The sequence below is a fragment of the Zerene cesonia genome, chromosome 17 (genome assembly GCF_012273895.1).
Source record: "Zerene cesonia ecotype Mississippi chromosome 17, Zerene_cesonia_1.1, whole genome shotgun sequence".
Lineage (NCBI taxonomy): Eukaryota > Metazoa > Arthropoda > Insecta > Lepidoptera > Pieridae > Zerene > Zerene cesonia.
In genome coordinates, this window is record NC_052118.1 from 4,881,785 (window position 1) to 4,906,427 (window position 24,643).

At 31.4% G+C, this 24,643-nt stretch overlaps 1 protein-coding gene across 1 annotated transcript; it reads right to left on the reverse strand.

Moving 5' to 3' along the window:
• Positions 1–8,040: 8,040 nt before the first annotated feature.
• LOC119833447 (SLIT and NTRK-like protein 2) lies at positions 8,041–23,984 on the reverse strand. The gene is made up of 4 exons (XM_038357450.1): positions 23,632–23,984; positions 11,742–11,836; positions 11,050–11,173; positions 8,041–9,314 (listed from the first exon to the last, which is right to left on the reverse strand). The coding sequence occupies exons 2-4, from the start codon at positions 11,762–11,764 to the stop codon at positions 8,265–8,267; spliced, it is 1,197 nt and encodes a 398-aa protein (XP_038213378.1). The 5' UTR covers positions 11,765–11,836; positions 23,632–23,984; the 3' UTR covers positions 8,041–8,264.
• Positions 23,985–24,643: the final 659 nt, after the last annotated feature.

The window sequence follows — 24,643 nt, forward strand, 5'->3', positions numbered from 1 at the left end:
ATATAAAAAGACCGATCTGTTTTACATAAATCGATTTACGTACCTATCCTTTCTCAAATAAAGGCTTTTTCTTTTGCGATTTCTAAATAAAGTTTATTTGTAAACAAAGTATAAATTGCTCTTGGGTATTACCAAATAAAAGTTGGAGCAAGCCGTAAAATTATTTGCAATTTTTCCTCCAATGGGTACCGTTAAGAGGGGAATTTCATAACTGTTTTAATATAAATAATGTCAAGAAATTATGTGATTGTTTATTTATAAATATACATTTATGTTGTATCCTCATATATGTAGATAACTACACATTCGTTGAGTAGGTAATCAATTCTAAAACAAAGAACAGTTTGTATAACATTATATACATATATAAACAACACTCGAAACAACAGCATTCGAAAAACAAGTTAATTTGTCAATTTAAAAATATTTGAATAAAGATTCTTTTCAACATTGTATTATGAATACCAAGTCGCTTACAAAATCGGTAAGCTTAATAGAAACAAAAAACGTAATTCCTTTTGATATCGACAAACACAGATCCCAAAGGATCTTAAATAAAAATGAGTTTGCAAGCCGCAAATTCAATACCTTTTTGTATGAAATTATCTTTACGAACTTATTATTATTGATTTATATTCAGTTATAATTATTTTCATAATTATTGGAATGTCAATTATATAAATGTAGCCGTAGTTGTATAAAATATACGGACTAGACGATATCAAAATCAATTTAACTGGTCTTGTGTACTACATATAAAGTATAAATTAATTTACGAGTCTTACACGTTTCTACCATAATATAAATTGTGACATAGGTAACAGTAGTTTATATTTTTGATTAATTTATTACTTGAACTTTATAATTACATATAATTCGATGGAAAATTTATAACTCGCTAGAGAGGGAGATATCAATAAAAAATTTTAAAGTAATTTTGCAAAAACTTTGGAGGGGTTTTAGTATTATATTGAGTGAAATTTTGAACTTTGTATCGTGTTGCTATATTTCACTCATGAACGATAAATTAATGGGTTTTGCTTATTGTCCTTGTTCTACAATCCGAGTTTGTGATTCATTCAATGTTTGCATATTCCTCACTAATTGTTTCAAATGCTTGGAGATAGTTCGGAGCCTTAGTTTGTTGCGTGCCGCTTTACTTCCCTCTATTAAGCTTTACACCGAAACTATGTATGGAAGTATGTAAATATTATATATATTATGTATAAGGAAGTGTAATACTAAATAAGGCTTCTTTTTTGTTAAACATCGCCTTAATGAGATTCTGACTCAGACATACCTATCTGAAAATTATGTATAGAGGCAAAATCAAATAGCAAAAATTGAATTCTATTTAAAGTATATAATTGTATTTATATATATCAACTCATATACAGTAACAGAACATAACATGGAGAAGAATGGAAGCTAATTACACAATATTTAAAATATTCGATTACTATACACGTACGTAAGAGCGCTACTTGAAATTATATTAGTGTAGAACAATATAAAAGAAGCAGCCCGGGAATCAAGCATATATGATTTTAATCTTCTTCGTTTTTACTGTTCGGCAAGCTCATGAGTCCTTTCATCGTCGAACTTATACAATCTTTTGTTGCTTTGTTATTTCGAAAGATCGACGTTGAATAAGCTACGGACTTTTTCTAGGCTTTTTATACAAAGAGTGTAATTTAGGAACATATGCAGAATCACGAGAAATCGGATTCTCTTATAATCAGATTAATTTATTCTAATTAACACTTGGTTCATACCTTTCCGCATAACCTACGCAAAATTTCCAGATTGGACACCCACACAAGTATCCTGTCCAGTAATATTAATATTATACATAAACATTTCAAACTATGAAAATTAGTTCCTTCTTTTTTATAAGTCATTTTTTTAATCAACTTTATTATATAACATAGTATCGACATATAGATTCCGTTCCCATAAGATTTTCGGGGTAAAAACTATCCTATATCCATCTAGGTTTTCAAAGCTTGTATGTTCTAAATTATATCTACTTATGACAGTAGTAGGGACTTATATGAAATGTCTGTATTTCTAAAAATAAACGTGCTCCATATGTTATTTGTATGTTTCATAAATTGCAAATCATTGCTTTATTAATTATGACTAAATTAGCTTTTAGGGCAATATTTATTTCAAATCTTAAATTTTCCACTGTTAGTTAATAGAAATATAAAACATTCTTATATTATGTTAATGAATATAATATAAGAATTAAAGAAAAATAAAAGTCTACTATGCTACAAAAACAATATCAAAAATTTTATGATATACTATTTTCGACCATTAAATGCGAGTGTTTAAAATCTTTCTTTGCAAGAAATGAAAAATCTTTTCCTACGTATGAACTATATTCCTATGTGGTGTGAATATTTAAATATTTTATGAACTTTAAACCAAAAATTTTATAGAAGTGATCTATTGTGACGTCATAAATATGCGAATCGCTTTTTAATTGCACTTAGCTGCGCTGTTGGAAAACAGAATGTGAATTTTTAAAGCAAAATATTATTTATAGCTTCACATGCAGAACTTCAATATTTTAGCAAACATTTTAATCCTTTGTTTTACAATAAAGCGCTTCCATCACAATATCATAATTGGTGGATTTACAAATTTGTATATCTTTATTTCGTTTAATATTATAAAAATAAATGTCCTTGAAATCCAATTTTATAGAAGAACAAAAAAAAAACTTTAAGAGAACGAAATATAGTACACAAATATACTAAATTCGTACAGTTTAAGTCTTTTCATTTGTATCGATGAAACGATTACTTCATTTGTCATAGAATGATTATGACTACTAGTATATCCTTACTTATACTATATTTATAGTGGGTCGATATTAGTGAGAAACATTGATGATTCTCACAATAACGACGAACACACAAAAGAAGTCGCTGCGTATTATTATTTCATACTATAATCTCTCTACTAAATTTCAACCAAATCGGCTAAGTAGTTCTTGAGGTTAGGGCGTTTAAGAAAACAAACAAAATCTTCATCTTTATATACTAGTAAAGATTCTCGAATTGTAAATCACATTCAAACGACTCATAGAAAAATGTATATGTCGTATTCGTTTATTTAAAAAAAGAACACGTGACCACGTGATACCGCTATGCACCTTCGACACGATAACGAAATTTTTTGCAATAGTATAATATCTATATACTAAGTAGATAATTGTTTTAATATCTGTGTATTTTATACAAGGGTATTAAACAAAACACATTTTTAAAGCAGGTGTAATTAAAATGTTATGATGCTAACATTAAAATTCCATCAATTTTACGTTGAAATAAACACATAGGTATTTGGCATGAGCCTAGAGGTAATTTGAATAAGTATCATTATGGTAAAACCAGTTACGTGCACATCAAAATGATGAAATTATTATCATACTCTGCCTTTTTGAAATGATTATATTTTCACTTGAAACGTAATATTCATTTTTATATATGACTCTATATAAATAATTGAATATCATGAAATGATCTGCGAACAGCTGTCTACTTATGTATGCAATTGGTTGATAACCTATATAAAAATATTAATAATTAAAGAAAATGTTTGTTTATTTCAATACGTTAATCTCAGAAACTACTTGACCAATTTCTATAATACTTACATCGTTGGATATGTTCGTATCCTTCCTGATTAAAATCGCCAAGAGAGATGAGACCACTTAGTTGATTCTATAATTGAAACGTGTTTTTCAGTTATTTATTTAACTATATTATTTACTTTTTCGTTTTGTAATTTTTATTCTTTAAAAAATTGTCTCATATTTATAATAAACAACAACTATTAGCCCTAACAGTTTCTAGCAGAAACTTTACCTTAATGCTATATGTTTAAAATGCTCAAATAAAACAGCTAACTAAATTGTCCTTCAGTAATTCGCTTTACTTGGAACCACGTTTGAAGTATTTTATCTAAAAGTGAAGCAATGCTTTTAAACAAAATTGATCAGTAATCAAATAAGATCGCTACTTCAGATGCAGTCTATAAACAGTATGTTCATCTATATAAGCGAGTTTGTTAACTTGCTCCTCGACGGATCTATTATAACAACATGATGTTGGTAACTAATTAATATGAATCCATATCTCTCGTAGAGTATCAGGTGGCGTTGCTTTTGTTTCTGTCTATTTGAACTAAAATATAAGACAGATAAAAAAATACTTTCTTTAAACATTCATGATTTATATACACGTCACATTTCTTTTCGTTTTTCGGACTTTACCAAGATACTTACCAAGAATAGCATCATTAACACTTTAATCTTGGCATTTCATTCAGTGTGGTTTTATAAAATATTTTTGTACTTGCATTAAAATTCAATTCAACTTATTTATAATCAAGATTCATTCAGAAAATTGAGGTCGTCATCCCAATGAGCGATAAATTATGTCAGTCAGTGCATCAAGAGCCCATGACGTCACGTATGCGTGGCTTACGGGGGGATGGATGAGGGCAGTGGGTACTCGACAATAATAAATTCGTTTACGCCTGTATAAAATATTCTATACATGAATAATTTATTTGACACGCTGGAAAAAAGATTATCAACGTACACTGCTTTACTTGTAATTCTTTATTACAGCCAACAGGTATAGTTTTTAATTTCAACACAGTTAATAATAAATCACAACAGCGCACAAACACTTATTTACTTCTTTAATTTCAGACAATTCAATATTATTGTTATTTATAATAAGGGGGTTGGATACCTGCATCACAAGATACGCAAATTTCGAGTTACCGCACGATTAAAATAATCTCAATTTCATTTTATATTAAGCACTTAATTTTATTTTATATATGTTAATTCGTAAACAGAGGAGGATACGTATTAGAGCATCATAAACTATCGGAATAATATAATGATAGTTTAATAAATAGTATTAGTTTTACAATAACACTACAAGAGTCATATGTGTATATATTTATCAAGTAATCATATATTTATTTCAATTAAACGTTTTAGAAATTTAATGAATTGATAAGATACATTGATATTTCTTTAAAAAAGCTCTTTCTATCTTCTTATATAATCTATGATTCAATTAAGAATCAACGAAGAAACATTTTTATAATAAACCTGTCAATTGCAATTGCAACCAAGAATTGACTCCCATCTTATAGATAGCTAAGCTTTAAAGCTGAAGCTGATGTTACTACATGTTCACACATATTCCTATATTAAATTTTATTCTTCTTTAACGCAAGCATTCATATCGTACAATTACTTGCAAATGTATGTAATATTTTTTAACGGCACGGCACGCTTTGAAATAAAATAAAAATAAACAAAATAGGTTAGCCCAATCGAAAGTACTGAGGTAACAACTACTAATTGAAATCCTCCTCCTTTTTGAAGTTGGTTAAAAAAGCTCCAATAACAAATCCTGTTTAGAATACTTACTAATATTATAAACGAGAAGGTGACTTTGTGTTTTTTTGTATTCCTTTAATGCAAAACTGAGCAACAAAATTGCGTGATTTTTTAACTGGAGATAGTTGATGTGATCGAGAATGAGACAAAGGCTACTTTGTCTCATTCAAAAAAACTTCCACTTCCTTTAAAATGGTATGCGGATTGCAGACTTTCATGAGTACAAAAAAACATTTATTATTCTCCTTAGAAATTTACCCCCAACCCCTTAGAACGGGTCAAATTTTATTTGGGACTTTTTGCAGTTTCGTGGTAGGAAGCTAAAAATTGGTACACAGACTCTTTGTTACACACGAAAATAAGCTGCTATAGTTTTTGGAAATCTTCCCCAACCCCTGAAAATAGGGGAAGGAATTTTTTGTAAGGCTCTCAGCACAATTAGTGAGGATTTATGTGTAATACAAATAAACCAAAAATAGAATAATTTTGTCAAAATGTGTAAGTACTCTTTTGTGCAGGAAAGGGAAACCGAGTTACACCGAATTTAATGCGAGCGCTTTTAATATTTAGTGAAATATACTCTTTGACAAATTTTTGTCAAAGAGTATATTTCACTATATTTATAGGCACCCAATATTTAGAAACGTGTTTTTTCTTGTTTTTTGGGTATTTAAACTCAGCTTCTACATACAATGTAATTTTGACAGTACTGAAAGTATTATATATTCCACTGCTGCAACTACTGAATTTAAGTCAACTTTGTGACGCGTAAATACGATGATGTTTTAGCGCAGCGTTAATAAAGTGCCAACGTGCTTCGTACCTACAATAAACCTGAAAGAGTCTTGACAGCGCTATTTCCTTTTATTTACTCTTAACGTTTCGAATCAAAACCGTCAGGTGCAAGGGACTGAGATCATTAGTACGGTTCATTCTGCTAACTACTTTCAAAGGATGTCCCACAAACCGAAGCTCTTTTCAAACTCGAACGTGATGCTGCAACTTTCTATCACACTTTGAAATCTCGCTGATGTAGTTTATATGTGTTTTCGAAATTATGAACTCCATTGTAGTATGTAAGTTAGCAGTCAGACATATCTCGTAATTGCTTCTGGGTATATAGGTACAAATAGCCATATATGACTAATTGATGACTAGTTGTACCTATATAGTTATCCAGACTAGACTAGCCTGCCGCAGTTGTATACTGCGGTAAATTACACCACATGTTACACTAATAAATTTCATATAATGTGTCAGCTTCGATACAGAATATATCAGTGAAGTTTGAATTTTTGACACGCTCTTTTAAGCTGAAATAATTAGGGGTTGCTGAAATTGGCAGGATGAGTATTCGATTTGCGTTGGTTCAACATTTAAGGGAATTTGTGCAGGCGAGTGCTAAGTGGTGAATCCGATCGATATCTCGCTAATGAGTGGTGCGTGACGTGCGGTTTTACCATGTGTGAATGTTGAGCATGCGGCGTACATATAATAATCGTTACTTATAGAAGTATGCAAAAAAATTGCTAGCTATTTGTCTGGCTTCATCACATCGCAACTTATTAAAGAGGATAAAGAGTGAAACATCTAATTCTAAGAAAATTTCGTTTGACTATGCGAATGAAGCCTCGGCTGGAAAGCTTATATTTTCAACTAATTTCTTTATAAGAAACGGTATAATTTTTATCACCTTAAACATTGACACATTGTCTCCTACTACTGAAAATGAAGGTTTACAAATTAATACAAATATATACAGCTATTAGATTAAAAATACGGATGCAACGTTTGAGTTTCATTTATATCTTTTCAGGAAATTAAATCCGTTTCATATAATTTCATTATACAAAAATATCATAAAATAAATCTCGTACAAGAGCACTTGTATAAAGTCGTCTCGAGCTCCGGTAATGCAGCCCAATTGCATTAAATAGCATCGCACAAAATAATCCGTTTTATGAAACAGTCGAGTAGATGGACTTATGCAGTTTCATTAGTATTGACCTCTCAATAAAAGTACCCATTAAAATCATAGCTACCTATTATTAATTTTATAATAAAGTATATAAAAAAATTTCAATAGTATCTAAAATGATAAGTTGAAATGTTTGATATTAAAGTCAAAATAATTGAAATATGTAATAATTGATAAATGATTTTAAAGTCAACAGTTATAGATAGAGACGATTTGTGGAACCATATTATTATAGTTCTAAATTCATTTTATAAGTTATCTTTACAGACTAAAAGATACTATCTAAGAATAAACGGTACATCGCGAGTCGCTACAGTCAGTGGTTCCGACCGACAGGGCAGCATTACTCAGTTCCTATCTGATGTCGTCTGCTAATTGCCTAGAAATACAGATACAGCTATTTTCGAACTTTCATAAATTTTTAAACTTATCTCCGAAAAAAGCTCCATTAAATATATTTCTATTCTATTTAACACTACTTCAATTTTATTAAACTGGTAAATTTAATGTTGCTGATAAAAAAATATCTTTTAGCACAGTTGTTATAATTTTGTCATTAGAAGTTAAAGAAAAAAAGTATAATAAAAGAGGTTTATTATTCTCAATATCTTTATTACATTCATGTGGATCGTTGAAGATGCATAACATTCGAATATATTATTTTACATAAAGCAGTTTAAACAAAACAACTCGTACAAATAGAGTCAGTAAAACAAGTATTCCAAAGGCAAATGTTTTATGGTCCAACGTATACTAAATGAACGGACCCATTCAATGTAAAATTTCGCATTACACTCTCACATATTATACAATATTTACAGATACAATATTGAACACCACAGGCGGTTAGCTGTTTGCAAGGAAAGCGATGGACACAATAGTTAGCGCGAGAGAATGCTCTAGAGCGTCTCCGACGGGGCTGGCTCCGGCGGCCGCTCGAGCGCGCGCGCTTCCGCCCCCTTCCCCGCGACACGCCGACCCCGCTGCACTAGCCAAACTCCGACCCCGCACTTTCAACGGAGATATACACAAATTCTCTTCTGCAAAGTCGGCGGTCAAAGCCAACTGGTTCGCCAGTGGATCTCGACCACACTCACATGGCAAATGATTGCCACGTATTATGATATTTTCCACCTCCAGCACGACCGCTTCAGGCGATTCGAGCATATGATTTCCAGTCATTTTAAAAGTATGGACACTATTATTCTGTATTAAAGAAAGCTCCTCGATACCATCAATTTTGTTATTACACATTTCTAAAATGTCCACCCGCCGCAATCCATCAAAGGCGCCTACGCGTATAACTCCCAGATCAGATTCTCGTAAAGCCAGCCGACCGACGCGGGTTAATCCAAAGAACGTATCCGGCATCAGAGCCGGTAAATCCATGTAAGCTAGTTCCAGTACTCCGACTCCTTCTAAACCAAAGAAAGCCTTCGGCTCGATGGATTTTATACCAGACGGTAATTCTATTTGAGAAACATCATTTAAACCAGAAAAAGCATGAGCCAATATTCGCTTTATGGGATTATTCCTTATCGAGATAAGTTTTATAAAATTGGTTCCGGCAAATGCATAGCCTTCGATTTGCGCTATTCGATTATGCGACAGGACGATTGATGATATATTCTGGAGCGCAGCGAATGCGAACGCATCCACCGTAGCGAGCGGCGTGTGTTGTATGTAGAGCTCATCCAACCGCGGCAGACCTCGAAAGGCGAAAGGGCGTATGCGCGTCAGATTACAAGCGTCGAGAGACAGGCGGCGGAGTTGTCTGAGATGCGCAAATGCATCGGACCGTAGGACGCGAAGATCAGCCCTCGACAGTGATAGCTGCATTACATTGGAACTTAATGCTGACGGCACCCCTCGTAAACTTGCACTGTTGCACACGACCTGTAATACAAATGAAAATATACATTCTGGAAACTTTGTTTTAACAGTTTTGTATTACGTTATAATGTTTTGTGCTTCTTGAATCTCAATATATATATGTGTCGTTTAATTAATAAAACTCATTGTCCTTAGGAAGTAAAAAGAATATCTACGCTCTTACGGATGATATTTTCTTTCTTTTATTGGCACGAAATTCTATAATAAAAAGGATCAACCATATTCATATTTTTATTTAACCTATTTTAAGGCAATACATATAATGTTTATAACATTATAATTATTATATATTATTAAAGAAATTAAAAATATACATATGACAGATTATTGAGCCCAAAACGAGCTTAAACTGGGGGCCGGTTTGGTAGAAGATTATTATAAATGTGATATAAGCATGGATGTAATATACCAACTATAAACATAATATAACAACTAAATTAGTAGGTAGTTCGTAAGTTCGTAATTTTAATTTTAGTTAAATAATAGTTTTTAATAACGTAATGTAATAAATGTTCTGTATCTATAAAGGGTTATGAATCCGCGCATGAACGTTTCGAGTAATGACTCGCAACACAATTGCCATTGTTTATTTTGTCAATAAAATTAATCCTCTCCCCACGCACACACCCTCACACCCATATTGTGATTGAATTGTTCCAAACTTAATCTTTACAAATAGACCGACACCAAAATCGAAATCAACTCCGTTTATACAGCATAGATTAAATGCAAATACTCATTTTTAACAAAGTTTTGTTGTGTATTTATGTGCCAAATAATTTATTATTAAAGATAAACTATTCTTACTAAATGGGATATTACATTATATTAATATTGATTTTTTTTCAATTAAATTAAAAAACTTGCCTTCTGTTATATATAATTTATACAGAAAACAAGAAATTTTCTTACAATGGCGTCGCTTACTTCGAAACAAGTAGGCAATTCGCTTGTACTTCAGTAAATATTTCGTAATACCATCATTTAGCATCAGGAGAATGAGCTCGAAGGGACGCTTTTATTTCAATTGCCGGACAGCAGGTGTTATCCATTATAAGGAAAATTATATTCAATAAGAATAAAATTTCCCTCGGGCGCTAATGATAGAGGCTCCCGTGTAATGTATAAAGTGACTCGTGAGGGACCTTGGTGTTAATCGGCCTTATCTTTCTCACACGGTAAAAAGTATTTATATATAAGAATAAATAACTGTGTAAAGTGTAAAACGGAATCTGGTGAACATTCATCTAATAGGTTAATAATCCAGGTATAGATAGGAAACATAAAGACAAGATAATTCTGATATGTTAGTTCATTATTATTAATTCTCATGCTTTCAAGTAAATGTTTATGAAAAGACTAATACAAACTAACCCAATTACAAATAATTAAATAGTGTTAAGTTATAGGCATCCACATATTATATTCCAAAATCCTCTAGTCGGTAGGTTAGAAGGAAAATGGAACGTTTTCGCAAACTTTTCTTATTATCTTAATAATCCTAATAATTGCCAGAAAGTTTTATCAATGTAGCTGTATTTTTTCGAAAAGCGCTATAAATATGGAACTTGGATGATATTTCGTTAAAGACCCATTGTGATCGTTAATTTACATAGATAAGTTTGAGATATTCTTTCAAAAATATAAGCTTTTAGAAGTTATAATGCTCTCATAAAACAAAAACAAGTGATTTAACACAATTTTCTGTTTATTCATAATATAATATTGAAATAGCAACCTGAGATTGAGATAGACAGATGCATTGCGTTGGACAGGACGGTACGAGGGTAGGAGCAAGCGCCTGGTTGTTAACAGGCACAAGGGAGGCCCACGCCACCAATATAGTCCAACGCACGACCCACCTATAAAAAGTACACAATTACACCCAACATATTATTAATCGTTGCCTTAGAATACATCGTTAGAAACATAAATGATTGATGATAGATCTTAAATAATTAAAAACCAAAGAAGTGAAATATCTGTGAAACAATCGTCAGTAGGAATTATCGAACGTTCAAAACATTTGAAAAATGTTGCAGCATGAACTGAAAAAATATGCTGGATCGTGTTACAGAAATCCGCCTCACATCAATCAATGCTCTCACTTCACTATCAATTTATTTTCTGTTATTTTCTTTTATTGAACCTTAGTAATTAAATTGTATATATATAAGCTGTACAAAAATTTGATTTCCTATCAAGATACGGTTATAGATTATAGAGAATTCTTAGCATTTGCATATAACTTTACAAATATTTCTATAGTCGTATCTTATTTCATTAAATTAATCTCGGACTTTTATTATGTTCTCAGAACAGCAACGAACCTTTTATAATGCCGTTGACCTGACAAGGTCCGTAATTTAAAAGAAAGAAAATTTAATCAGCAATAAAGATGAAAATAATAGCAATAATCTGTCAGTTAACCTGATGGATAACGTGGGCGCCATGGGCGGGCGCAGGCCAAGCGCGGCGCCCGCCGTGCGCCCTCACCTACGCCCCATTACCCATCCCGAGCCAGCCTGTGAACAAAACAATAATAAAAATGTATTTTGTTATTAATTCATCTAACGTTTTTGACATTATGTATATTACGCATACATGTGAGAGACAAACAAGTAAAAAATATTCCAACTATAAAATTTTTATAGATGGAATATTTTACTTATTTATTTATCTACTAAAATTGACTTTTTAAATAGACGTTTAAAATGTATTTCTCAATTCAACTGTATAGTCTACACGCTTCCCTCACACCGCCATCACATATTCATTAACCAGCCAAAATATATTAAGTCGTAACCAGCCATAATATAACACACATACTACACACAAAACTAAGCGTATAGAGGTTAGTTTGTTAACATATGTAGTCGGAACAAGTCAGTGACCCGTCCTGTGAAAAGTTTTATTGTTTGCGTTTAGAATGACTTTCAGTTTTAACTCAGCTCACTAGCTAAGCAACTACACGGATAACTTTTAATAGGAAAAGAAGGAATTACTATTCCGCAAACACCTGGTAACTGGGGAAATTTCAAATTTCATTCTAATATCAACTGAACTGGTTTCGATTTAACAGTCTACTGCTCAAGAGAAAAAGGACATTACAATGTAGTCAGTTCCAATTATACTCAGTAATTTGAGTGGAAATTGAAAAAGACTAGCCGTGTAGCATAATGGCAGTAGATCTCTCAATATAAAAAATATCATTGAAACTTATCATATGTACTAACCTATATTAAATATAAATAGAATACAAAATCATCACTTTATACACATACAACTTTGTACTTACTGCTGTTGATTTTCATCAATTGTTTTTATTATAATGGCTTTAGTTTAAAAAACTTAACTAGACGTTAAACAACAATGACAACACGCACAGCAATAACAAAACAAGGTAAATACTAGACATTTTAGTTCCATGTTCATATACAAAACCTGAAAGGTCGCTGCATAATATAACATCTAGGCGGACTTAAACACCGACATTATTAAAAGGGCTATAATAAAAGCCTACATATAAATAATGGGCTGCAGACGTCGCAGTGGCTTGAAATACAAAACACCGCTTTGAATAATGCCGGAGTCGGATGCCAAAAACTTAAAATTGCAAGAGTACGTTTACGCTGTGTGGAGATTCCCTCATCTCATTCGTCCCCCGAGCATCATTACGCCCGCCCGCGAGAGACACATGCTTTTAAACTAAACCATGCCCAAATTGCATGAGAAACTATTAATAAATAAATTAACGATAAGCCGGGAACCACTTATTAAAGTACTCACTTAAAGAGCTACATTATTTATTTGACAGTTCCTACTATTTATAGTGGTAAATGAGTCTTACATTTGCATGTAGATATGTGCTAAAATCATTATATTATTGCGATAATCTCAAATACATCCAGTTGTGACATCCATGTAATACCAAGTCGGTTAATTATTTAGTCTCTACTTATAGGACTTCTGTCTTAAGTTATTATCATGCCAATATAAAAATATTTTACCTTTTGGATTTGAAGTACATGGATCTCACAACTATTAAAAATAGAGAGACTGGGCTGCGGGACTTGGGCTTTTTTACAGGATGTTTTTGATGACATTAAAACAATATCATTGTAATATACTAATGACTCAAATAGCGTTTAAAAATTAAATTCATAAAGCCATATTTCTATAAAAAAGGAATCAGAAAGCATCCAATTCACGCAAATAGGTAGATACAATTAACTAGTTAACGTAATGAATTCGCCACTTTGCAATTAACCAACGAACTGAGTATACCTACGTATTCCCATAGATTGCGTGAAGATATTAATTTAATTTATAATAGAGCCTCTCTCTTAATACATGTAAAATCTCATCTCAATTTTAATTACTTCGCAGCTTGAATAGATACTTACGGTTATAAAGATGTTAATTATTAATTACGGAATGATTCCATCGAAAATGATGTTATTTCGCTGCCGATTTCCTTTGTTATTTTTATTTCTGTACGCGAACTGAGTGCTCAACTAATAGAAATATTCGTTAATAAACAATCACATAGGTCAGTCAACCTATCACCTTGAAAATCTCTATCTTAAAAAATAACTTACGCATTCTGTAGTACTTCTAAAACAAAATTTAAATATAATTTTGCTCTCTGGTCATTAGGTCCTTTGCAACGTCATTATCGCTACAGATAACCTAATACCATTTTTATTATATTTCACTTAATTGTTAGTTTTCATTCGCCAATGTTCTTCAACGTTGAGTTTATTTCACGAGTATCTACCAACAACCGTTTTTGTTGTCCTACCAAAAGAACGTAATATTATACAGTATAAATACACTGAAATAAAACTGTGTATACGAGTATATCGGATCGAAACTACAGTTTCTTGTTTGTCATATTTCCAATTAATCTTGGTAAATTTTATAACATCCAGTGTAGTGGACAACTTTAATTGGTTTCCACCGACTGAGCAATCAATCATCGACCGCACGGTGCAGGAATTCTTGTGCGTGCTACTATTCATTACCGAAATATTAGATTTTTATCATATACTATTCATAATTTATACTAGCAATTTGTGTCAATAAATTTGTCAAAGATAAATGTAACAATATGAAATAGTTTTATTATTTCTATAAAACATAGGTACATCTAAATATAATTATTACTATATATATTACTATAATGATTAAAATTAATAATTATTTTCCCACAGCTTCGATCACATAATACCTGAATAACGTTACGGTAAACCCCCACATGTTTACAAGCAAATATTCGTAATGACTATATTAGTGGCTTTCTCTCAGTACAATATACCTTTACCAACCAGACTAAATAAATCATGGAAAAAATCAATGTAAAATTTTAAAACTATGAAAACGTTCAGCAATCAGGCTTTGCATACAAAATCATATATAAGAACTAGCTGCACCCGGCATACGCTGTTCTGCCTTGCTCTTATCATTTAGGGGTATGAAAAATAGATGTTGGCCGATTCTCATAGATACCGGATAAGCACAAAAAATTTCATCAAAATTGGTCAAGCTGTTTCGGAGGAGTATGGCAACGAAAACTGTGACAAGAGAATTTTATATATTAGATTATATAATACTAGCTGCACCCGGCAAACGCTGTTCTGCCTTACTCTTATCATTTAGGGGTATGAAAAATAGATGTTGGCCGATTCTCATAGATACCGGATAAGCACAAAAAATTTCATCAAAATCGGTCAATCCATTTCGGAGGAGTACGGCAACGAAAACTGTGCCACGAGAATTTTATATAAATTAAATTATCATTATTTGTTAATTCAACTACAAAGTTCGAATCGATTTATGTTCACTGCGCACTTACAAATCGTTTATATCATTACACTTATGATACATCTAGCATCTCTCTCTGTGAAGAAGACGTAAATAAATGACACTCAATTACGTGTATGAAATAGATTAACGGAGTACATTACCTTTGCTACACTTGAAAGGAGACACAAGTTATACTAATAATGTAGTTACTCCTGAAGCAGGTGATTTATTATTCAGTTTTAAAACTACTTACTTCACTAAACGCAATATCACAACTCTTCCTTGTTATAACATTGTACACCTTAAAAACTTAGTTACATAGTGAATTTCAGATAAATCATATTGTCTGATATTCATTATACAACTGTTAACATTGGTAGTTGGAGGCTACAGCGAGGCTTGAGAAAAAATGCAGAAGGAACGTATGTTTGACATTGTCAAACAGTGTTAAAATCGCCTAATATAGTGCAAAGACATGAATGATTAAATTATTGGCCTAAAGCCTTCCTCAATAATTCCTAATAAATGGGCTATCTAAAACTGCAAGAATTTTTCAAATCGTACCAGTAGTTCTGAGATTAGCGCGTTCAAACAAACAAACAAACTCATCAGCTTTATAATACTAGTATAGATAAATTTCTATGTCCACCCCTATAACGCTTCTTCTAATCTCCAATCTCAACAGATATAATAGTGTGCGAAATTTAGTAGGTAATAATATAATAATTATATAATAACTCCAGTTTCTCCATAATCATTTACAACATATTGCTTGTACCATATATTTCACACAGCATTAGAACAGGCTGGCATACTTTAGCACAACAAGAGATTAGTAAACTTAACAAAGTTTGGTCGGAGTGGTTCGCCCAGTTCGTAATTTATGATTATAGTCACAGCCCATCCATGGAATTAGTTTGCGATAGCTGTATTACGAAAATTTAAAAAAACACTTACTACTGCGTAACCATCGCATAGAGCATATTACGTGGATATGTGTCCATGGGTCACGATATTTTATGTGATGCTGATTTTACGCGGCTCTTAATATAAGGGGGTATGAACTAAACTGTAAACTATACGCTATAATTGTACGCATTCCATAAAAGTCCGTTGTATTTATGTTCAGCGAAAAAGTAAATCTTTATAACAAAAAAATGTATTAGTACTATTATTTTTGCAATACTGTTTCAACAATTTAACTTCATCGTTCGTGTTTTAAGAAAAGCATGAAGCAGCTAGGAGCGGAAAAGCTGAAATTTCCCGGGAGGAAATGGCTCGACCGCGAGGAATGAAGAGGGATACGAGACTAGTTGCTTCGAGTTTATATTTTTAAAACGTCAATATGCAAATAACCACTTGTTAAAAGTTCTTCTACTATTTATTGCAGTTATTCAAACTTTAATACTCAGTCTATTGCTTTGTGAATCATTCATTCTATAGTTTTATAAATAAGTGATCAAATTTACATTATATTATTTTAAATTATCTATTGTCAATTCTAAGGTTAATATAGACTTAATAATATAATTAAATTAATACTGAATAGGTGTACTCGTTTTGTGTTCCTAGACCAATTAGTTTAATTTGATATCTATTTGCGTTCATTCATCTTAAGATAATAAATAACTCTTCTTATCAACTTATTGCAAAAACGGAGGAGGTTTTAAATTCGATTTTTTTTGTATTTTTTACCCCATACCTTTTTACTAGATGAACCAATTTTTATAATTATTTTTTTATGTGAAAGCCGGTGCCTCCCATGTAGTCACATTTAAATTTGGTTTAGTTCTGACAATTCTATTCAATTGGAGGCAGTTTAGTTTCTTGTTAAAATAATAATAATTAAATATGTAGTATCCTCGCACGTAGTCTTCACGTGAGAGGACGCAAAAATAGATTCTCATATATTTTCGGAAAGCACCTAGTCAAGGAAATAAATCAATATCAGATGAATAGCAAAGAGAAAGTTAAGTGAAAAAATTTTGTCTTTTCATTGTCGACATTCCGTGGCATACAAATCCTCTCCCCAAACTGTCTCCGGCAGAGGCGCCGGATGACAACCTCCCTATTATCGTCCGTTTGCGAAAAGCTTTTAAAACATTTCCTAATTTTATTAAAGCCTTCGGTAAGTCTTTCCCAATTTTTTTTACCTTTCATCGGAAAATACGACAAACGCATTAAAATTTGTACAAATTTAATGTGGTGACATGCTTCCAAATTATTTGTCAAATGCTATTGTAATATTATTACACTTTTCTTATATTTTCATTAAAATTCATCGCAATTTTCCCAATGTTAATCACTACATTGGTTTTTGATGTTTTTTTTTTATAGGTAAAAAATTTAAGATAAAGGCTTATAAGTACAATACATCCATTAAACTACTCCGAATTTAACGCGTGGGAAGTCGTAATACAAACTTTACTTAATTTTTTTGTAATATTTTAATATTTTAAATGCTGGTTAAGCTGTGCCTACCTATAATTTAGATACGTAAGTACTAATGTGTTGATGTATATTTTAATAGTTTAAACAAGAAAATTATGTATCTAGTCGGTAATCTTTTCTTTAAATAAATAAATAAACTCATAATTAGATTCAAATTATTAATTCAATATTTATATAAGACGTTAGTAATTTTCGTCTAATCTAATTAATACGACCTTACCTTGTAGTTCAAGAGGCATTACACGGAGTCAGAGACTTGGCATAGTCACGTCTTAGCTAATTAGCAAAATTCTTACTGATTCAACTAAAATTCTGAACAGAATACCGTCCTAAATCTATTTGCGATGTTTGACTTGTGACTTTCTGAAGTCGAGGAAGAACTTCGTGCACGAGTTTATAAGTAGTTTAAAGTCGAAGATCAATTTAAAACAGTTTTATTATAATGAAATTTTGGCTAAAAGAATAGACATATATCTATATTATACTTATTACAAAGATGTATGAAATTTCTAACATTTTTTTATAAGCTAATATTCGAAAAAACGTCGGGTTGCATTCTAAGTTTGCAACATTTTTACATAGATAATTAGTAAATTAAAAAATATATAAACATGTAAAATTTAATAAGTATTAACGAGAACAAAAATTTTCTTTTGAAAAATAAACAAAGTAACATCCCACTTAAAGTTCTTATAGAAAAATATAGCAGCGGGAAGGATTAAAAAATCGAAGGACTTTTCCCGACGTGAATCCTTAATAGAGACCTTCCTTTACAAGATTAACATTCAGTGCGGCCCGCGAGTCCGAGCTTGTGCTCTTGTACAATACCCAAGTACAAAATAAAAGCCCTGCACGTATTCCACGTTGAAAGCGGACTTCCTTAACGTCAGCTTAGTTTTTATTTCATATTACGATGAAAACTACTGAAATTGAAAACGTAACTTTGCCCATAAAGATAATATTGGACGATGCAATTGTAATACTTGCCCAAGAAAAATATTAGAAAGAGAGATTATTAATTTTTGGTATTAGTTTTGGTAATATAAGAACTCATTATTAATCACTTCAGTGTAACATTATTGAAAGCTTCTTAAGGGAAATGCTATCATTAATCCAAAATCTTAAACACTTAGTAAATGTAAAGCATCAGGAATATAGATTGAGCTGAAAGGAACGCTGTAAGAAGGTCTTTAATCTAATTTAAATTGTATTTCTAAGAATAAATGATGTCGTTTAAAAAAGATTAACTTCTTTAGGTACTCAAGATAAATCATTAACACTTCGAAAAAATTGTCAAAACATTAAAATGATTTATGGTAATTATTTCTTATATTAAAACATTAATCAACGTATGCAAAACATTAGGTAAATTAAAAACTATTGCGCACAGCACATCATACGCGGGACATTTTGTTTAATATATTTCAATATAATATATTCCAATTCCCAATTTTCAAATATAGAATTCCAATACCGTTTCTTTTTAGTATCCGACGCAAAAAGAGGGGTTTTATAAATTTTACGTGTCTGTCTGTGGCATCTTAACTCCCGAACGGATGCAGTGATTTTAATTTAGCTTTTTTCTTACATTTTTTAAATTAAAGATTAAAAAGTTTTTATTTCATTTACAGCACTCGAAAAATTATTTCATAAAGGATATTTTTAAAACTCACAAATGATAACGTCTATAAACTTTATTAGGGCAATGTGCATAACATGTAATAAATTCATATCATATATGTAATATAAATCAATGAAATATACATAGAATATGAATGACCTAAATTCAAGCGAAAGTCTCTAAGTAAATTTAAAAGTAGATCTTGTATAGAGGTAAAATAAAATTCATTGAGGCATTGGCTAATATGTGCTCTATACGACTTGCATTTATCAGGCTTTACTTCGAAGCTCCAAGGATAATACCGTCAGCGGGCTTCTAGTCACTCGTATTACATTATTATAGTGCATGAAAAAGCAACGGTCTCTTATGTTTTATGTTTATTTGACATCTACTCAATATAATATGACACTATCGTCTTCTTGGCAATGGCAGGGGCCTAAATGTTAGGTATGGAAAAGTCCTACATACGAACTCCACAGGCACTTACAAAAAGACTCAGTCTCGTGCGACTCTCACATTTAAACGCACAAACCCAGTTTTCGAACCCACTTTTAAGATTTTTTTTTTTTTGTATTTTGACGCACCACGAATTACCATTATTTGTTTAAATTATAATAGAATAACGAGTCAACCTAAGAATAATTGCATATTTCAATGCATTACACTTCATAATATTTTTATATATTGTTAATATACGACATTATCTAAAAAAAAAAGTGTTTAATATGAATATAATAAGTTAGATCGATTTAAATTTTTGTTGGGTACTTCTGTAGCATGAAAACTTCATAAAAATTCTTCTCCTAATATTAGTGTCACAGTACTGGAAAACAAATTCGACCGGTTGTGTTATTGTTTTCAAATTAAGAAAGCAATAAAAAAGCAAAAGTACAACAGATCAAGTGAAAAGATTATAGTCTAGTAGGTAAAAAAAACAAGTCCTGGTTCTCATGAAACAAAAGAAAACCTTGGACTAGAATAATATTTCTTTCCCTCTTTAAGGTGAAAATAGTAAGTGCATGGTTGAATATCTATAAAAGTTCACATTGATCATGCACGGATGACCGCCCAGAGTGCTCAGCTATCTCCCACCCTGAGGTAGGAATTATATTTTGCGAAGGTTTATTTTAACGCTTGTAATTTATGACAAATTTTATTTTTTAAAAGAAAATCAAATCCGAGAACACAACAATGTAAAAATTTAAGAAACGATGCAATTAGTAATTAGAAAAACTATTCACATTTCATATGAAGTCTTAGCCCTAATCGTCATCATGAGAAATTTTGTTTAAGATGTGCATTTAAAGTATATCGCGTTCAGGTTGCATCCGACGTTAATTGAGCTTGGGTTTACGAAATTATGGTCGAAAGAATTTTCTATCCCGGTTAATGAGTACGGTACAAAAACTTGGTGTGGTTTTCTGTTGCAAACTACGTGAATATTTTGCGTAGTTGAATTCTGCACTCGGGACTAAGTACGCGATTAATGTGTGTCGTCCACATGTAAATCTCTGCAAGAGAAACAAATAAATGTTTTGCAAAATGTTTTCTCCCAACGGCACAACACCTGATAAATGATTGCTACGGGCGTTTTATGAAAATGTGTAGCGATAAAATGCTACGGCATTCGGTAATATAATAATTATTGCTTTATAAAATTCAGTGGATGAATAAATCAACGTAATTATTATGTGTAAAATGCTACTCGAAAAGCTGATTTAACTTGCACATTTTAATGGAACACTAATATCTGTAGGTAAGTACGTATCTACAGAATAGATTGGAAAAGATTTCTTGAAAACTTGAAAAATTTCTTTTGAATAAATACAATACTGTGTCATGAAAACTGAAACCATTTTGTTATGTCGCTGTAGGATAATAGTGAAAATAAAATATTTAACATATTGTTATTTTAGCTAAACCTTGAGGCCATGCCCATTACAAAAGTCTGGAGCATTTTATTGTGAGGCTTACAATTTTTGGATGTTCACCTGTATAACCTTTAATTCTAACATTAAGTATGACTCTGTACCTACCTTTGTAAAGAAATTGCTTCACTTTAACGAGAAACACGTTTTTCGAGCTAATACCTAATTATGCTAATTCATGGCCAAAGCTCGAGCACAAAAGCGTAATAATGTTTAAACTGAAAAGATTTCGCCTTATTTGAACACAGTAGTCCTATTAATATTTTAATTATAATTTCATTCAAACATTACAAAATAACTTATACTCGAATTCTTTATTTAAATTGTTACTAAGTTCTTTTATCCCCCTGGCTTTTCAAATAATATTTGAAAAAGAGCAATCTTTTAGGAAAGATGAAGATCGTAGGCCATGTTTAATTGTCGTAACTCACGAAGAAAAGGGCCGAAATATAAATTTGAGTAACATTTTAAGAGAATGAGTAGCGACAATCGCAAAAGGCAACGAAAGGGCGGACACATCGTATAAGTCACTGTCACGACCCGCTTTTGCGCAATTTTTTTGTAATTTTCGGCATTTGTAGCTGATACAACAATTACACATTATGAATGTAGAAAGCGGAGAATTAATAATTTAACTTAGATGATAAAGCTACACTACAAATGTAGAAACAGATGAATGAAAACAAAAATCACTCATACTAACACTTCAATAATATTAACATGTTAATGGACAAAATCTGAAGTATAAACTTCAAAACATTGAATTTATATGAAAAGTTATAGCAAGAATAATGGTTGCCAATACCACAGATAACATAATACTGTAATAAATAACTAATAATCAATTTTGAAATCTAAAATGTACAAGAAACTAAAAATTTATATCCAATAATACAATATTGTGAATGCAAGACAGTTGAATTACTCCCTTAAGCAACAAATACAGACGTGATTTTGCATAATGCCGGTCACTCCATTCTGACGACTACGCAAACCACGCACAGGTGTAGGGTGACATTTGCTACTGTTTCCCTACATGAGAACAAACATTTCTACATTGTTCAAATGTTTATACGCAAAAATGAGAATAAGAATGAGAAAAGAGTGAATCTGATAAGACATCAAAATTATTTTATATACCAGAGAAGTACGAATAAAAATTTACTCGAAGCTAGAGATATATGCTATTATTTATCTTGGGGATGAAGATGTGGATATCCTTTAGATAATTCTATAATACAATTGTTTTATATAAAAAATGTTATTAGTATAAACCACCATAAACCACCGGTGTCTAACTACATAGTATTAGATATAGGCAACAAAACCTATTTTTACAACAAAAAAATTTCAATATTACTATCATAAAATGCAGATACTTTATTGTAAAATTTTCTATTCTTTTTTTTACCCTTTCTATTATATGACAAGTGATCATAAAACTTACCTCAAAACGTAAGTGCATACATAAAATGTAAGAGTAATGTTATCAAAACACTAAGTAATTTTTGAAGACTTCATTTATCTAAACTATTTTTCCTAAAAGGGTTTTGTTATTATTCTTACTTAATTAAATTAATGATAAAAAACTAATAAAATCGACATCAACTACATTAGTCTATATCAAGTGAATTAATTTTAATCAACTTATCATATCAGATATTTGTAGAGTACCTACATAATTTCAAATTTATCTCATGGCACTTTTTATTATTAATACTTAAAAATATTGTATTATATATTGAATAGGACTAATAGTAAAAGAATAAAATTATACTACTATCAACTTCCGCACAATCAATATCACGCATATTCTTAAGTTTTCAGTGAAAAGACTATAATGACGTACATTACAATGGAGATTTTCATTTTACTAAATAATTAAATTGTGCTTTGTATAAATGAGCGCTCACGTTAAATATTTTGAGTATCTGTATTCATGTTCTACAAATAATAATTATTTTTAGCAAAAAACTAAATCGCTTCCAAATTGTCAGATTAAGATCAAATTTAAAATGGAACACGACTGGAACTTTAATAAAAATATAATCCGTAAAAATCAGTTAACCCAGTAAAAAATTATCATATATGTATAAAATAATTAGTTGAATTGATAACCTCCACTTCTTTTTGAAGCCGGATGAAATGCCGAGGATAATTGTATTATTTGCAGTATTCTCCTAGATAATATACACTTTTCCATTATCATGTATATTTGTTATGCGCAACACATACCTACATTATATTCATTCACATGATAAAAATTGAGAATAATTTATTACAGTACTTATTTCTTTGGATAAATTTGTATTATCATTATTTGTGTCCTTAGATCTATAAAATTTTAATTGATCTACCCACTTACACAATAGGAAAGAAACAAAATTTTAAGCAATTATTAAAATATAAATGGGAAAATAACAGTGGAAATGAAATATCGAATATTTTAATTTACAATTCCAACAAAACAATAAAACCAACGCGCAAAAAGTTTAAAAGAAACGTCACGTACCGAAACTTTGAATCCCAACGGCACAAAACTTCTACGGATGAAGAACAGGTCATTACGAAAACATAATTCATAACATTTAATTATCCTTTCACTAAATATCACTTAACACTAATGAAGATTTATGAAACCGCGATGTGTATTCACAGAACACGATAGATTCCGGAGGATTCCTGTGGATGGATTAGCGTGACTCGCTCAGCTGCGGGCCGTTGACTGATAGAGCCCAATATCAGCCTTCGTATTTCGCTCTCCGACCGCGCAGTCGCAACGTGAAGCCTTCATCTGTCTCAGAGCTCCATTAAGTCGGCACTATTCCAATACATCTAGTGCGTCGCCTCATACAATCCCTTATTGTAGATGTGGAAAACCCTAAAATTCCAATGTCTATGAAGCTTAAAAGCATAAATATATATGTATATATGACAGTTATACCCATGCTAATTAATTCATAAAATCTGTTTTATGAATTAGTTATACCTTATTATGAAGTACTAGCTGCGCCCCGCGGTTTCACCCGCGTAAGTCCGTATCCCGTAGGAATATCGGGATAAAAAGTTGCCTATATGTTATTCCAGTTGTCCAGCTGTCTACGTACCAAATTTCATTGCAATCGGTTCAGTAGTTTTTGCGTGAATGAGTAACAAACACACACACATCCTTACAAACTTTCGCATTTATGATGTTAGTAGGATACCATAGAACCAATATTATTCGCAAATACTGACTTCCGCAACACCATAAAATAAATATAAATAAAAATGAATCGCCAAACGTAAAACTCGAGATCGGCTCGAACAATTCGCCTTTATTTAATGTTTTTTGTTAAGGCACAAGGTAGGTTCTTACGGAGTGAAAAAACGTATTACGTGTAAAGCCGGGGCAAACCACTAGTTAATAAAATACATTTCTATTTAAGGAACTACCTACGTCAACGTCAACGTAGAGATTGTTATTTTTATAGACGTGGTTAATAGGACTGTAGGTATGGATCTACCTACAGTCATTTTGTAGA